Here is a 14880-nt window from a genome sequence, read left to right as displayed (position 1 = left end):
AAGGGAGCTGGGAAAACCAGAAGCCTCTATTGCAGCGTTTCTCAACCTTGGAAGTTTGAAGATGGATGGACGTCAACTCCCAGAATCCCCCAGCCAGCGCTGCTGGCTGGTGGATTCTGGGAGTTGAAGTCCACCCATTTTCAAGCTACCAAGGTTGAGAAACACTGCTCTATTGCATCACACAAACCATCCAGATGCGATGCCCTGAAGTCACCTTGCTCTCATTCCCACCCCTAAATCTGGAGATGACAATGTGGACGTCATTGAATCCTATAGGATGAGCTGTTTACAGCTCAGCTATATCTTCCAGTAGTAGGGCCAGGATCTCTTCTGGAATCTGGAAGAGAGAGAGAGAGAGAGAGACGCAGAGCAGCAGATCCAGTCACAACAAAGTAATCTCGCTTGGGGGCAGCGTCAGCTGCTTTTCACGGGCATGCAGCAGGCTCTCCATGTGGGTGGCAATGACACGACATAGTTCCAGGCCCTGCGAGGGGGAAAAAGAGGACACAACGAATGTCAGGACGCGCCTCTCAAGGGTTTATTCAGAACTTTAAAAGCTGCATAGTCTGCCATGGTGGGTCAGCGTTCCAGCACTTCTAATGCTCCCATCCTAAATTCATGGATCCTAGAGCAACACTCCTGTTCTAGCCCACCTGGACAGCCATTTTGCTCTACTCTGCAGATGTTTTTTATTTTATTTTATTTATTTGTCAAGAACATGTTGGGTAATCTATATAAGTATAAGCATGAATTGAATACATAAAATAGATACAAACAGAGGAAACATTAGGACATTATGTCCTAATTATGTCATAATAAACATTAAGGGGGGTTAAGACAGCAAAACAAATGAAGCATCTGGAACACTTCAAAGGTTGCACCCCAATACCTTATCAGAATTACGATGAGGAAAACACCTACCATCTGAAGGTTAAGCTTCACAAAGCCAATGGAAGGAGACAGGGAAAGAGACAGGGAAGGAGACAGAAAGAGAAAGGAGGAAAATGAGTTAAGCTTCAACATATTTCCAACAAAGTCAAAGTACATCTTAACGGAGCCAATATTCTGAACAGGCTGGCCAAACTTGCTGTATTCTTAACAATCAGGCAGTCTAAATTTTCAAAAAAAGAAAACAAGAATTCTGGCTGCAAAAATCCACAATCAAATCCACAGATCGATTTAAATAACGGTTTGCATCTTTCTCATTTTATTTTTTTATTTAGTTGTTATGTGGAATAAATAAATAAATCTTCCTCGTTTTGCTTGTCTTTCAGACTTTTGGTTTTGTTTTATGCTTGGCTTAAAATTTGACAACTGCTTTGTCTGAGAAAGAGCGCCCAAAATTTTCACCACACATTTAAGGGGTATGCACAAAAAGCCAGTTTAAGTCTTAAGAAAATCCTCTCTAGTTTCCCCAATAATTTCCCTGAGAAGCAATTCCTTAACTTTTTTTTTTTAAAGAAAAATTCAATCATTTGAATGACAGCCTTAAACCCATAAACCACTTCCTTGACCAGATCCTGCTTTGGAGAATTTGTGATGCTCTCCTGGGACCTGCATTTCCCCTGCTATACCTGCTTAAGCTGCAGCTGTGTGATCCTGTGAGACATCAGGTCTCCCAGCATAATCTCCACATAGGGGTAGCTGGATCCGGCTGAGGGTCTCTGGGTCCGAGTAGAGTGGATCTCCTTCAGAGAGAACGTCACAATGGGTTGCTAGGACAGTGGAGGAGAAAACTTTTAGAAGAAGAGCAAGCAGTCTAAACCACAAGCTCGTTTTCTGTCTCCCTAGGCCCTCCCTGACTCCTGTGGCTAAGAACTAGTGAAGTCCATGCCCTGAGCTGGGTTTTGACCCCACACATCTTGGATGTAGTAGTCACTTAATGCCCATGTCCATCCATTCACATCTTGCATGAAGTCAAGAATGTTTCTGCAGATATTCTCCCACAAAACAGCTCTTTGGAATCTCCAAACTCCCTTCTACCTGGTTGATCCTGGAGGATTATTATCCTCGGGATCATCTGTTGGTAAACCACTTGCAGGGTTTTCCCCAAGGACTGGCATAAAGTCCAAGCTTCCTTTCCTTAGCAGAAAGCAAGCAAACGAGATCTGAACAGAAGAAAATCTATTGAGATGTCAAAGGAACAAACACACAACACCTACATGAGTTTCCTTGTGGAGAAAATTCAGCCCATTCTGGTTCACGGCCAGGATACAGGGCGAAATGATGGTGGTGTTACTGCAACTCTGGATGTAGAAGAATGAAGAGCCAAACATGGGGAAGGCGCTCAGGAGCCCTACAATGGATGGAGGTCAACCATCAGCTCAAAGAAGGGGACCTGGAGCAGGAGGTCACTGAACTCCTTGTCCACGAAGAATAAGAACGGGACCCACATAAAAACTGGTTGTGGAGAGCTCTTCCTTGCAAACTTGGGGAATTCATAATCTTCAGCAGTGCGAGGGTTACTCATTTAGAAGAAATTAAAAGTACTAGAGGATTGCATCCCTTAAATCAGGAATGTTCAACCTTGGCCACTCAAAGACTTGTGGACTTGATGGCTGGAGAATTCTGGGAGTTGAAATCCACAAGTCTTTGAGGGGCCAAAGTTGGTTATCCCCATCCCTAAATCATGAATAAGACATCAAGAATTTCTTAGTGTGTGGACATCACACTCATGCTCTTGATAGTCATTGCAGGAGATGATTATTTCTTCCGTAAGTCATCTCCTGGAAGCCTCTGGTCACTGCTTTCCAAAACAATCACAGGACCCTCAAATCCAGACAATCAAGTAGGGCTCTTTCTCACTTGACTCTTATCCAATCCTTCTTGTATGTTTATTGTGCAGCTGCCAGAGAATGTGGGAGATTAGCAACCGAGAACTCTTGAAACGAGAAACACAGGGCCGAGTGACATCGCAGGCATTTCTTTTGGCTAACCAGCATTCTTGCAGCTGAATTCCAGAAGGTTGGCTGGTCTGCCCTCCCTTTCTGGCCCCTTGGAAGGAGAAGGCCTTACCTAAGAATTGGGCCCGAGCTTGGTGGGCGCTCAAGGCTTGTGCTTGATGCATGAAGGGGGCCACCATGTCCAGCCACGCCTGAGCCTTCTGCAGATGGTAGAACTGGGGTGGGATGTAGTCCTGAATTTCCCTTCTTGGAGGAGAAGCAGAAGGACTAGGTGAGAATTCACAGACAGCTGAGGAAACAGGGGCATGAGGAGCTAAAGGGAAGTTCTCCACCAAGCCTCCAAGCCAAGGAGACAGAGAATAACAACCCCAAGGGTGGTGCTACAGCTTCACACCCAGAAGGTGGTGACCATCCCACCCAGTCTTTGCCCACTCAGCCTTGAGTCCCAGGAGTCATCCTCCCTCTTGCCTGCGGCATTAGCCTTGTCCAAACACCACCATAATTCAAAGGCACCTACAAGGTTGCCAGGCCCTTCACCCAGAGCTGCAGAGCAGCCAATTTGGAAATTTGCTGGAACTGTTGGTCACTTGGCTTTGCAGAAGATGAGATGTAGAAGAGACCTTTCAGATAGTCAGGTAGTACCTGTGAGAGAGACACCAGTGACATCATCACTGCCAGGAAGCCACCTTAACTCAACCTGAGACCCTCCAGATGAGTTTGATGGGGGTGACAGAAGATGAAGCTTGACTCCCTTGGAAAAGACCAGCTTGCAGGAGGTTGTGTTCTGCAACACAAGCTGTTCGGTATATTTCAAAGTCTTTTGATACAGTATGGTATTGCATTATCGTATCGTAGAATGTTTCAGTATTTACTGTATTTCCATGCGGTTAGTATAGTTTAACTAACGAAATCAGGTTAAGTTAAGAAAGGGTGCTTGAGTCTTCACAGAACAGAACCAAATCTTGAGTTTTTCCTCTCAACATTTCCCTCAAAGGGTCTCACCTGGTTGTAATGCATGGTGACGTAGAGTTCATTGTCAAATTTCAGTGGCTGGGCCCAAATCACACGCCGGTACCAGAACATGTAGCTGCTGTCCACGTTCTCCATTTCCAGGGTGACATCCAGGATGTACTCTCGCCTGTCCAAAGGCCGGACGTTCTGATCTGGGATGTGGAAACAGAGGGAATCAAATTTTTGAAGCAACCTACACAACGGGGCGGGCCAAAGTGAGAAGCTCCCCTTTGCCGATGGATGGGCCAGTTGGTTCTCTGCAACACTACGCATGAGATCAAGTATCTGAAGGAAATATCTACGTTTCTCCTGCTTAAACCAAGAGAAAGAGGGCCACGTCTCTTGGCTTTAAATCAAGTGGATCCGAAATATTGAGGTTAAAGTGGATTACACGAACAGACAAAAATTCATCAATGGCTCCAATGAATGAACTCTGTGGTACCCAACCAAGAATGAGAATCTGGGCTCACCAGATTAACCATCACATTAAACATTTCTATAAATTTTCCTGGGAATTATAGATAGATAAGGGTACAGCAGCTTCTTGGATAGAGAAGCAACCCCCCTCCCCCCTGGAATTAGGGGCCTAAGGAAAACTTGCAAGTAATTATGAGATGCTGGATGGCTTTGTAGCATGGATGCAGCTGGACATCTGAAAGATGCAGTCCACAGAAAGGAAGGTGTTTGTTTCTCGATGCCTGAATAAGGGAAATTATCTCCCTTGTAGCCTCATCAACTCACTTTTACTTGAGACAGCAAAAATGATGTATTCCCTGAAGGCTTCCGGCTGGTGCAGACCCATTTCGAAGCAAATCTCTTCGATGACATCCTGGGCCACCTAGAAAAATGAATGGACAGGAAGTTGCACCAAGGAGAATTGTAAATGCCTAGCAACAGGTCAAAATGCGGAAGGTGCAAATGTCAGAACTGCGCAGAATTTTTCTGCCAGAAGAATGTTGGGTCTATGTGTTTGTAGAGGAGGCGGTAAGAGGAAATGTTGGGAAAGGAGAAGGAACAAATGATGTTAACCTGACTTTGTGGGGGAAAGTGGCCTAGGATCTGTCTTTGGGAAAAGTAACAGAGTGGACTCGGCCCATTTTGGCTGAAAGTGCATTTTGAGCATAAAAGTTTTAAGTGGAACTTTAAGTTTGCTTCCTGAAAAGATAGGCATGGTTTTCCAGAGTAAGCTCTAGAAACAACTCATACAGACCAAGAGGAAAGATATTATATTCTGCAAGATTTCGTGGAAGGCAAATGCTGGGCTGCCGGCTGGTGCATTGTTGACACTTGAAACATGCCATTTTGGAGTTTAGTGTACAAACACTCCCTCTTTATTTGCTGGCTGCATCAGATCAGGGAAGGGAGGCTGGTTTTTTGGTACTCACCGAGCAAGTTTTGATTTTGAGGTGCCTTTCGATCCCTCCTGGAAGGAGAAAGAGCTGGCGCTTTGAACTTCTTCCAGCCTGAGGAGGAGGAGGAGGAGGAAGAATAGCATAAAGCAAAATTATTAGGGACATAAATGGGAAAGTGGGTGCTATGGAGGCATCTTGCTTGCCCATCTCTTTCAGCCCAATAGCAAAGCCACCATCCCTCTCTAGGTGACCCCTTCACAGGTGATATGATCACTTCCTTCCTTCCTTCCTTCCTTCCTTCCTTCCTTCCTTCCTTCCTTCCTTCCTTCTTTCTTTCCTCCCTCCCTCCCTCCCTCCCTCCCGAACTCACCACCAAGGCTTGGAGCTCCACAGCAGTAGGAAACTCACAGCGGCCCCCAAACTTGAAAGTCTTCAGCAAATTCTGCTCGCAGGCCTTGGCGATGCCTGATGGAGGTTGAAGAAGAGAAGCAGAGAGGTGAACACCCCGAAGAAGAGGTGGAACGTTCTCAGACGCCCATGGAGAAGTCCCACTCATGAGATTAAATCTTCTCACTCCAACCTAGGTAGACCACTCTGCCCATATTTGCTTCCCTCTGCAGCACTTAGATTGGAGCGGGCTACTGAGCCCTGAAAAGCAGGACTGGATGGGTGGCAATTTTCCTGCTTGATTCATTCCCTAACCTTCCATGGTTGAGAACCTCCCAAGCGCCAGATTTTCTCCAATGGCAGCAGCGTTCCTCTCCAGCCGAAGAGAGGTGCTGATGGGCTGGAATCATGGCCCAGCTGGAAGCCAAGCTAGGGGTCATCCATCTTTGCCAATCCCCTCTGTCCCACCGGAGAGAGATTAATGAGAAAATAACCCTGGGCTGCGATGTGACCCAGTAGGCTTTCTTCCAGCCGTAGACAGAGCAGATGGATTCATTTCCACGTTTTAGCGACTGGAGAGCAAGTACGTTTGATTGATGAATTTTGGCTTAAGCCCTGTCAGTTTTCTTCCTCCAACAGCTAGATTTTAACACCTGCCTTGTCCTGGGAATCGAAGCATTTAATTCACTTTACTTCCCCCCAGGGAGGCAATGTTTTACGTGGATGAGAGAAGGAGAGATTTCCACTATTGTTAATGCAAATATGTTTGGTTTTTTTTTTTTAAAAATAACTCAGTTATTGCAAATGATAAAACCCAAACCCTGAAAGATTCCAGTTTGATCCTTTGAAATGGGAGATTAGAGCATTGACTGTACAGAGGGCCAAGGGACAAGCCCCCAGGATTTCCTCAATACATTCCTTATTGTCTTTTGTAGCTGTTTTTCAATTTAAAAAAAAAGTTAAGAGGTGAGCATATGCGTAAATTAGTGGGTAAGGGTCTTCAGTCCCCTAATCGTCTTTGTTGCTCTTCTCTGCACTCTTTCCAGAGTCTCAACATCTTTTTTTACATCGTGGCGACCAAAACTGGATGCAGGATTCCAGGTATGGCCTTACCAAGGCCTTATAAAGTGGTAGCAACACTTCGCGTGATCTTGTTTCTATCCTTCTGTTTATGCAGCCTAGGACAGGCCCGAGTTGAAATAATCTTGGGCCACATGGGGAGTCTTTTCGTGGAAAGTTCCAGCACCAGCTCACCTTGGAAATGCAAACCAGGGTGGGCCGAGACCTCCTGGAGGAACTGTAGAAGGTAGGGCTTGAAGACTTCGGAGCATCTATAGTAGGCACTCAGGATGTACAGAAGCCTCCATCCTTTTGGGCAGCTGTCCCTAGGCCAAAGGAGACACCAGTGTGAAAGTTCAGCTGGATCTTTGGGAGGCTCTACCCATATCTAGAGATAGGAGCAGGACTGACTCAGGCACTGGTTCTCCTGGCCTCTCTTGGGACCCCAGAGCTAACATGGCAAAGGTTCCCTGGCATTAGACTTCAGCTTCTGGCTTGGAGCCTGTGTTTCTGCCTTCCCCCAGAGAGAGAAAAAGGGGTCCCTTCCTCCTCCTGAGAGGCCCCAACTGGGGGAAGCTTTCCCCAAAACAGCTCTATCTCCAAACTCCTTTGGGTTGAAAAGTATTCTCTGTCCCTTGACTGCCCAAGGACTAAAGGTGAGTTATATGAGGTGGGTATGTCCACACTGTACTATTATCTATTGCAGCTTGCTCCAACATGGTCTCCTTGGGATATATGCTACTTCGACTCCCATACTCCTGAGCTAGTAGCTAGGAGAGTTGAAATACAACTCACCTGGAGAACTCTAGGGAGGGGAACACTGGACTCCGGAAAGCCATGAAAGATTGAAGGGTTGGCTTACGTCTTGTTGCTGATGTTGTCCGTGATCTGTTTGAGGATCTGGCAAAAAACTTCATCACGGATGACCTCATGGTTTCCACAGAGCTGGAGAAGAAGCAGGAAGAGAGCATGGGAGGAAAGAGTCTATTCCCCGCTCCTCTCTCTCATAATTGGTCAGCCACTGATTCTCCCAAAGATCTTCTTACCTGGAAAGGCTTGGCCAGTTAGCCCCCCCTCCCCCGGAGACCACGTAGAATCCAAAAAACCTCCTCTACCGAAGGGGCAGACCATCCTTGTTGGCACTGAGCTTCCTACCTCCTATTTATGCAGGATCCTAAACTCCCCAAAGCACAAAACTACAGAAATTTCCCAGCAAAACACTGGATTTCAGAAAACTCTGGAGATTTACAGCTAGTCTTCACTTAACTTAAAATACCTTCACCTTTCAACTGCACCCCCTCAACTAAAAAAAAAGCACACTGCCAAAACCTGGAACACGTCCATCTTCTGCTCCACAAGGTTTGATACAATCCAACACTGCAAAGAAGATTACCTTCAACAAAGCATAGACCACATCCAGCTCAGATTGTCCTTTGAGTGGAAGGTCACCCATGAACTTCATCACAGCTGGGGGGGACACAAAAAAACACACACCTTTTTCAATTGGGATTATCTTTGTTAGGTTAAGATGTTATCATAATCTAGCTTCTTGTTTTGACTTGGCATGAGTGAACCAACTCATTGTTGTTTGCCCATCATACGGCATGCTTAGCATTAATGGCTGAGCACTTAGTTAGTTTGCGAAGCTTTGCAATAATTACAGAATGAGATCATTTTCCTAATTTACACCAGAAATCGACTCAACAGCAAACAGCCGTAGATTGTTGGCTGACTTCTCCAAGCCTGGATGAAGTGCTGGAGAAGAGATGGAAGACAACTTTTCCAAGACTGCTGAGAGCTTAAATCACTCATTGCTATTTTGACATGCAGAGCATTGGGATGGAAGCAACCTGTTCCAAAGCTTGGAAAGCTCATGCCGCTATCATAAGCCAACCAGTCTCGGTTGCCAAGCTTGTAGAGCTGACTTTGGGCAGCCGGCGAGAGAAAAAGAAACAGTAGAGGTTTCCTGAAACACAACGACCACAAAAGTGTAGCCTCAAAACTCTTCTCCGATGAGAGCTTCCATCAATCTAAACTCAGGGCACAGGAGGCCAATGTCTTCCTAGGAGAGGCAGGCACCTTGGTACAAGAGAAGGACTCACCCTGGAAGGATTCTGCTGCTATTTTGTTCAAGCTGCTGTTGGTGAATCCAATGAGTGACTCCTGAATGGGAGACTGGAAAGCCAGGAAGGGGGGAAACAAGTGAGGTGATCAGTTTGGTGTGGGATTCACACTCAACACGTGGAGGAAGCAGTGGGGAAGATATTTGGCACGCTCTGGTGGGTATGTCCAAGACTTGGCTTGAAGAGGGAACTACCCAAATCACGCCTCTGCTGTGCACAGAATGCTTGTTCGGTTGCAGAAGTGAGAATGTAAAGCCAGGGGACCAAGGAATCTGTGTGCCTCTGAAGGAAATCATCATGGTTACCTTGGTGTATTTCAGAATATCCGCCACGGTCTTAGATTCGACGCCCTTCTTTGATTTCTGCTTGTCCCTGAAATCATAAAGTCAATAAAACATTAAAGTTGGAATGCCGTGTGTGTTGGGGGGCAGGGAGGATTCCAACTGTAGGATGCCCATCTTCAAAAACTTGACCAGAAATAAATAAAAATCCCTTTTCTCAAGCCCTGGTGAACATTTCAGATATTTGATTTCTTGGTATGCTGTTGGGATCAAAACTCATTTCTGGTTATGAAAGATCCTCTCTATCTCTCACCTTGTCTGCTTCGCCCCCTCCCCCTCTTGGCTTTCCTCTGGCACCTCCCATGACCCCCCCCCCCAAACACTATCAGGGGTTTCATAACTGTGGGGTATTCCAAGATAACGTGGGAGATGGTGGCTTCCTGGCATTGCTTCATTCTCTCCTTTTCTGCCTGCTTCTTTCATCCTTTCATTCAGCTACTATTTCTGCCAGACGTTCCCTTCTCTGCCATCACTCACGTCTTTGCCTTCTGCCCTTCTCGGAAATACTTCCTGGCAAACTCCAGCATGGTGAAAGGGCCTCCTTGGGGTCTGATCTCGGGGGGGCTTTGAAATTCTTCCCAGCTCTCCAAATATTCCTCGCCCATTGGGAAAACCTGTCAGGGTGAAAGAGAGCGAAAGGGACCCATATCGGTTTCCAAGGGAGCTTCTCTTGAATACAACGGTGCTGTGCCAACTTCAGAAATGGGTTCTTTGGGAGTGTTGGGTAAAATCTCCCACACTTATAATCACTGCAGAGATGAGACCACTAGTTAAGTCAGGGGTCCCTCTTTGACTCAATGAAAGAGGTCCATATTTTTTATCCCCAGCCATGTGGTCACCATTTCATTTTCTCCAAAGCTTTGCAGATAGCCATAGCCATACCCTTAGACTTATATGCTGCTTCACAGTGCTTTTACAGCCCACTCTAAGCGGTTTACAGAGTCAGCCTATTGCCCCCAACAATCTGGGTCCTCATTTAACCAACCTCGGAAGGATGAAAGGCTGAGTCAACCTTGAGCCAATCAGGATCGAACTGCTGGCAGTGGGCAGAATTCGCCTGCAATACTGCATTCTGACCACTGCGCCACCATGGCTCCAGGTGAAAACAATAACCATAACCAAATCAACCACTCATCACTGTTTTGACCTGCAAGGCATTTGGACAAAAGCAACCTGTTCCAGGACTTGGATAGTCCTGTCTCAGGACATGCTGTTCTCATAAACCAACCATGTTCAGCCAAGGAACAACAGGACCCATATGCCTGCTCCTGCCTCCTTCCTTTGAATCCCACCTCCTGCCACGCAAGGACATTCACACCTCCACAACCGACTTGCCTCAACCTTCCTGTCCAGCTCCTGAGCCACAGCTGCTGATGCCACAGCCACGGCCACCGAGGCTGGACCAGCCACCTTGGCTTGCTTGCTGTTGGGATCCTCCTTCTTCTCCGTGGGCAGCTGTGTGAAATCTGGGGCTGCCACTGGTTGGACGCAGCTGGAGGGGAAGAGCCCCGACTTCCCGTAGATGGCACCAAACTTCCAACCTATCCCAGGAATAAGAGATCCCCAGGACACTCGTCAAGAGATCTTTCCCTCTTGAGGGTCTTCCAACCACCTTCCCCCAAGGAAGAGGAGTGGGTTTCAGAGAGGTCTGCCCAATCAGTTTCCTAGAGCCCCCTTTCCTCTAGGACAGGGATGTCCAACCTTGGCACCTTTTAAGACCTGTGGACTTCAACTCCAGAATTCCTGGCTCAGGAATTTTGGGAGTTGAAGTTCTCAGGTCATAAAGGGGCCATATTTGCCCATTCCTGCTCAGGTCATTGTTGATTAGGTCTATTTGGACCAAGGAAGTTCTAAACATCTCCAACCAAGGATTGAGTTTGCTCAAGGGGAAAAAAAAAAATCAAACACCAGCATGCAATTGAAAGGTGGAAGATGTTGAAGAAGAGGAATCTGGAAGAGAGCAGTGTTGCACTCCACTCCACACCACGCCATGCCAAAGCCACCCACCAAAATCCAGGGTGCCTTTTTTGACCCCTTCCAGGAGAATCACTTTCTTCCTCACCACGCAGCCATAATAGTGGTCTGTAGGTGGGAGAAGCACAGAGGGGCATCAGAAGGACCCCAAGAACCCTTCCATGCAGAGTGGCCAACAATCACAATCCAATTTCAATTTCAATTTTAACTTTAATTTCAATCTCAATCCCCCTCCTTTTGCATTGGCAGTGATGATGCTTCATTTTGCATTCCTTCTTTTTGCAAAAGTCATTTTTGTTTCCATTTTCTCTTATCATGAACATAGACAGCCGGCGTTCCAAAAGTTTAATCTGCTGTAAAACATATTTCCCTTCCTGGAGATCTCATTAAGTCTCCCTCTTTCATCTCTATTTCCATTAAAATCTTTTGCATCTTCTCTTTTGTCTTTCCCATTTACTATTTTGCTGCATAAATTGCCCTTTTCCTAATGGCTTTCCCCAGCGTCTGTATGTATGGGCTGTTATTAAGATTATTCCCCCCCAAAAATGTTTTCATTTTCTTTTCACGATCTTCCTTGATTGATTCCTTTTGCAGCAAAGTTTCATTTCACCTCCCTCTCTAGGGTTCAAGCCTCCTTTTATGCATCAGAGGGAAATGGCATTAATTCTTTATGCTTTGCCTTCACAGGCTCCCTTGGAATTCATTTATTTATCACCCCTTCCAAGCTGCTGGAGGGTGTTTGGGTCAATAGCCTATTGGAAAATCTAGAATGTCCTTTCATGGTCTGTTAGCTCTCAAGACGGCTCGGTGTGCAAACTCCCTTCTCACCCTGGCGGTGCTGGGAAAGAATCACATTTGCAGATAGCAAGGTCAGGATGACGGCCCAACGCGAAGTCAAAAGAAGCAAAGAATGCCTGTTTGCTACTTGGGGGACTCCAATTGTTATCCCAGATTGAAGACTGACATTCAGAGATGGGCTAACCGTCTGTCAGAACCCCCTCCGTTGTTCGTGCATCCGACCTCTGTTTTGTTCATCAGGAGGCCACGTTTATAAACGATGGTTAGAACAGACCGAATCAGACATTCCAGAACGTCAGAAGAATTGGAGCATCTGGGCCGTGAATATCAACGCAAGGACAGGGTGGCATCTGAGGACACGTGTCTCAACATCTTGAATGATGATTAATTCAATAAGCATTCCCCTGCATCTGTCGGACACCTGTGCCTCTTTTGAGGAAGAAAGGGGTGGCTGGGCTCAACTCCGAAGGGATTTTCCGCCGCTCAGCAAAAGGGAATATTTGAGACATAAAGGAAGCTGATCACCTTGGGAAACTAAGCTAATCCCTACGTCTGCAAAGATTAAACCAAAGCAATGCTTTCTCTACTCCGTGTATATTTATTGCAGCTGCTGATATTATTTTCATGGTTTGTCTCACAGTCGGCCAGATGTTTAGACTGGATTTGGCATTTTGGTCCACCTATCGAGTCCTTCTCAAGAACCTGAGATAGGCAGATGTGCATGTTTAAGGGTGCTAAAAGTACTATTGCAGGATGTAAGCTGTTGCAAGTCAAGCTGCCTTTTGCAATTGACTGATGGGGGATTTTGTCAATGCCGGTGTTATTCAATGGCTATTATTATGGTTTGTCACACAGTCAGCCAGATATTTAGATTGGAGTGGACATTTTGGTCCATCTGTCAAGTTCTTTTCAAGGAACTAGGATAGGTGGATAAACATGCCAACTCATTGATATCTTCCTGTTGCTGCTGCATTACATTTCTGCTAAAATTCTTCCCCCATTAGGTTTCTCACCTGGTTCCAGGCCCTCCATCGGTCGCAGGCAAATGATGTCTCCCTTGTGAAAACTCAGAAGGTTTTCAGCGTTTGTGATATGGTTCTTAATGGCAACCATATATTGTGAGTCCTAAACCAGAGAAAAAAGACTCACAAGTGTCAAAATGCTAGACCGAGCAAAGCTGTCCAGCTGTCCATTCATCCCTGCAAAGAAGTCCCCTGAATGCATTTAGGGCAGTGAGATATTGGCCTCCACCTCTGTTCTTCCTTGCAGCCCCTTTCCTCCCCTTCCCCAACCAAATTCTCAACCCCCTCCCAAGGTCTTACCTTCTTGAGCTCCATGATGAAGTGGTCGATCAAGGCCTTTACCTGGACAGCTTTGGGGGAGAAGAGGATCAACTTCTCATGGACCAGGTTGAACTCCAGCATGTTCTTGGAGGGGATGGTGACAAACAGGAGCTCACTGTAGCTGGTGGTGGTTGGGGGATGTGGAGAAGACAAAGGGGTCCCTTGGTTAATTGCTAATTGCAGTGGGTTGGTCTAAACCAGGGGTTTCCAATCTTGGCGAATTTAAGCCTGGCGGACTTCAACTCCCAGAATTCCCCAGCCAGCTTTCTTCTGGGTGTTGAATTCTGGGAGTTGAAGTCCGCCAGGCTTAAAGTTGCCAAGGGTGGAGACCCCTGGTCTAGAAGACATCTGAAGTCCCTCCCAACTCTGTTATTCTATTACTTCTCTTCTGGACAGGTGTGTCCTGGCCTTACTTACCTGTAGCCTCGCAGCACCCGGACCTGCTCCCCAGGGAGATTGGCTCCTTTGACCAGCCGCAAGAGTTTAATCCCCGTGTCAGAGACGGCCAGGATTTGCACTCCGGTGCCGACGCTGCCCTGAAGGGGGAGAGAGGGAAGTGGGCAAGGCTGGAACCAGCACCCAAGGACAGGAAAGCGGCAGCTTCAAGCAAGCCAAAAGAAGAGCTCTCCAAAAAGATTCTGGGTTCCCACCACTGAAACGAGAGCCGTTGTTAAAATATATAACCGTGGAAAATATCAACACAATGACTTAAGAGCATTCGTTTAGTGACCGTTCAAAATTAATGTGCTGAAGTGGCCTCTCGACTGGTTGGACCACAGCCTGGTTTAAGTTCCTCTCAGGGTTGTGTGAACTGGGGGGATTCTCTTACCGTGGCTGGAAAAAGGCGGGAGAAATACACCTCCCAATTCTCTCGGGCCACACGGATAATTTCCTTCTTGACGCTTTCATCGGCTACCGGACTGAAGGAGTCCAGCTTGTTTTCCGCTGCAGGGAGAAACCACACTGGTGTTCTTGGAAGGTTTCTGATAGGGAAAAACCGGCACCCAACTCCTCTCTCATCCTGGCTTCTTTTAAAAGTTTGTGAGCTGAAAAGCTAAGCATTAAAGCTAAATGTTCAACCAGCAGGCATCGTCAGTCTCCAAAAGACCCAGAAAGACAGGCGGCTGGAGAGACTTCTAAGTAGTTTCCTTTATTGTGCTTCACCTAGAGACAGAATCTTGCCAGGCTAAAGCAGACCCAGGGAACCATGAGGGAAGAGCTGTCTTCACCCTCTTTCTCTCACACAAACTCTCTAAACTTGGCCGTCTCTTGTTCCTCTGGAATACAGCCCCTCCCTGCTGGGAAGCCAGACTACATTCCACCACAACTGTATATCCAGCTTTTTGCAGAGAGAAGAATCTTTTCCCCCCAATGGCCAGGCTAGTCTTTTTGGAAATAAGGACTCTCAGCAAGAAGTGGCTAAGACACTGAGCTTGTCGATCAGAAAGGTCAGCAGTTCGGTGGTTCGAATCCCTAGTACAGGTCTCCTGTGTGAGCAGGGGGTTGGACTAGATGACCTCCAAGGTCCCTTCCAACTCTGTTACTGTTAAAAGTTAAATTTCCCTCTCTTCCATCAACCGGTGTCCAGA

The 14880-nt window shown here is 46.6% G+C and overlaps 1 protein-coding gene across 1 annotated transcript in view; it reads right to left on the bottom strand.

The window, feature by feature from the left end:
- Nucleotides 1-382: 382 nt before the first annotated feature.
- MYO15A (myosin XVA) overlaps nucleotides 383-14880 on the bottom strand; it is a 43629-nt gene continuing 29131 nt past the window's right edge. The window contains 21 exon segments of the mRNA XM_070955354.1: nucleotides 383-484; nucleotides 1575-1715; nucleotides 2163-2296; nucleotides 3016-3149; nucleotides 3421-3545; nucleotides 3906-4066; nucleotides 4656-4752; nucleotides 5300-5377; nucleotides 5637-5731; nucleotides 6908-7038; nucleotides 7575-7657; nucleotides 8106-8179; nucleotides 8815-8887; nucleotides 9141-9207; nucleotides 9654-9790; nucleotides 10512-10717; nucleotides 11184-11258; nucleotides 12962-13073; nucleotides 13271-13412; nucleotides 13709-13827; nucleotides 14121-14236. Of these exon segments, the coding sequence (XP_070811455.1) occupies nucleotides 383-484; nucleotides 1575-1715; nucleotides 2163-2296; nucleotides 3016-3149; nucleotides 3421-3545; nucleotides 3906-4066; nucleotides 4656-4752; nucleotides 5300-5377; nucleotides 5637-5731; nucleotides 6908-7038; nucleotides 7575-7657; nucleotides 8106-8179; nucleotides 8815-8887; nucleotides 9141-9207; nucleotides 9654-9790; nucleotides 10512-10717; nucleotides 11184-11258; nucleotides 12962-13073; nucleotides 13271-13412; nucleotides 13709-13827; nucleotides 14121-14236 (2402 nt within the window).

Source organism: Pituophis catenifer, unplaced genomic scaffold (genome assembly GCF_029215685.1).
Source record: "Pituophis catenifer annectens isolate HBS135680 unplaced genomic scaffold, rPitCat1.0.hap2 SCAF_16, whole genome shotgun sequence".
NCBI classification, from domain to species: domain Eukaryota; kingdom Metazoa; phylum Chordata; class Lepidosauria; order Squamata; family Colubridae; genus Pituophis; species Pituophis catenifer.
Note: the sequence above shows the minus strand (reverse complement) of the source record. Positions and strands in the feature narration are given on the sequence as shown.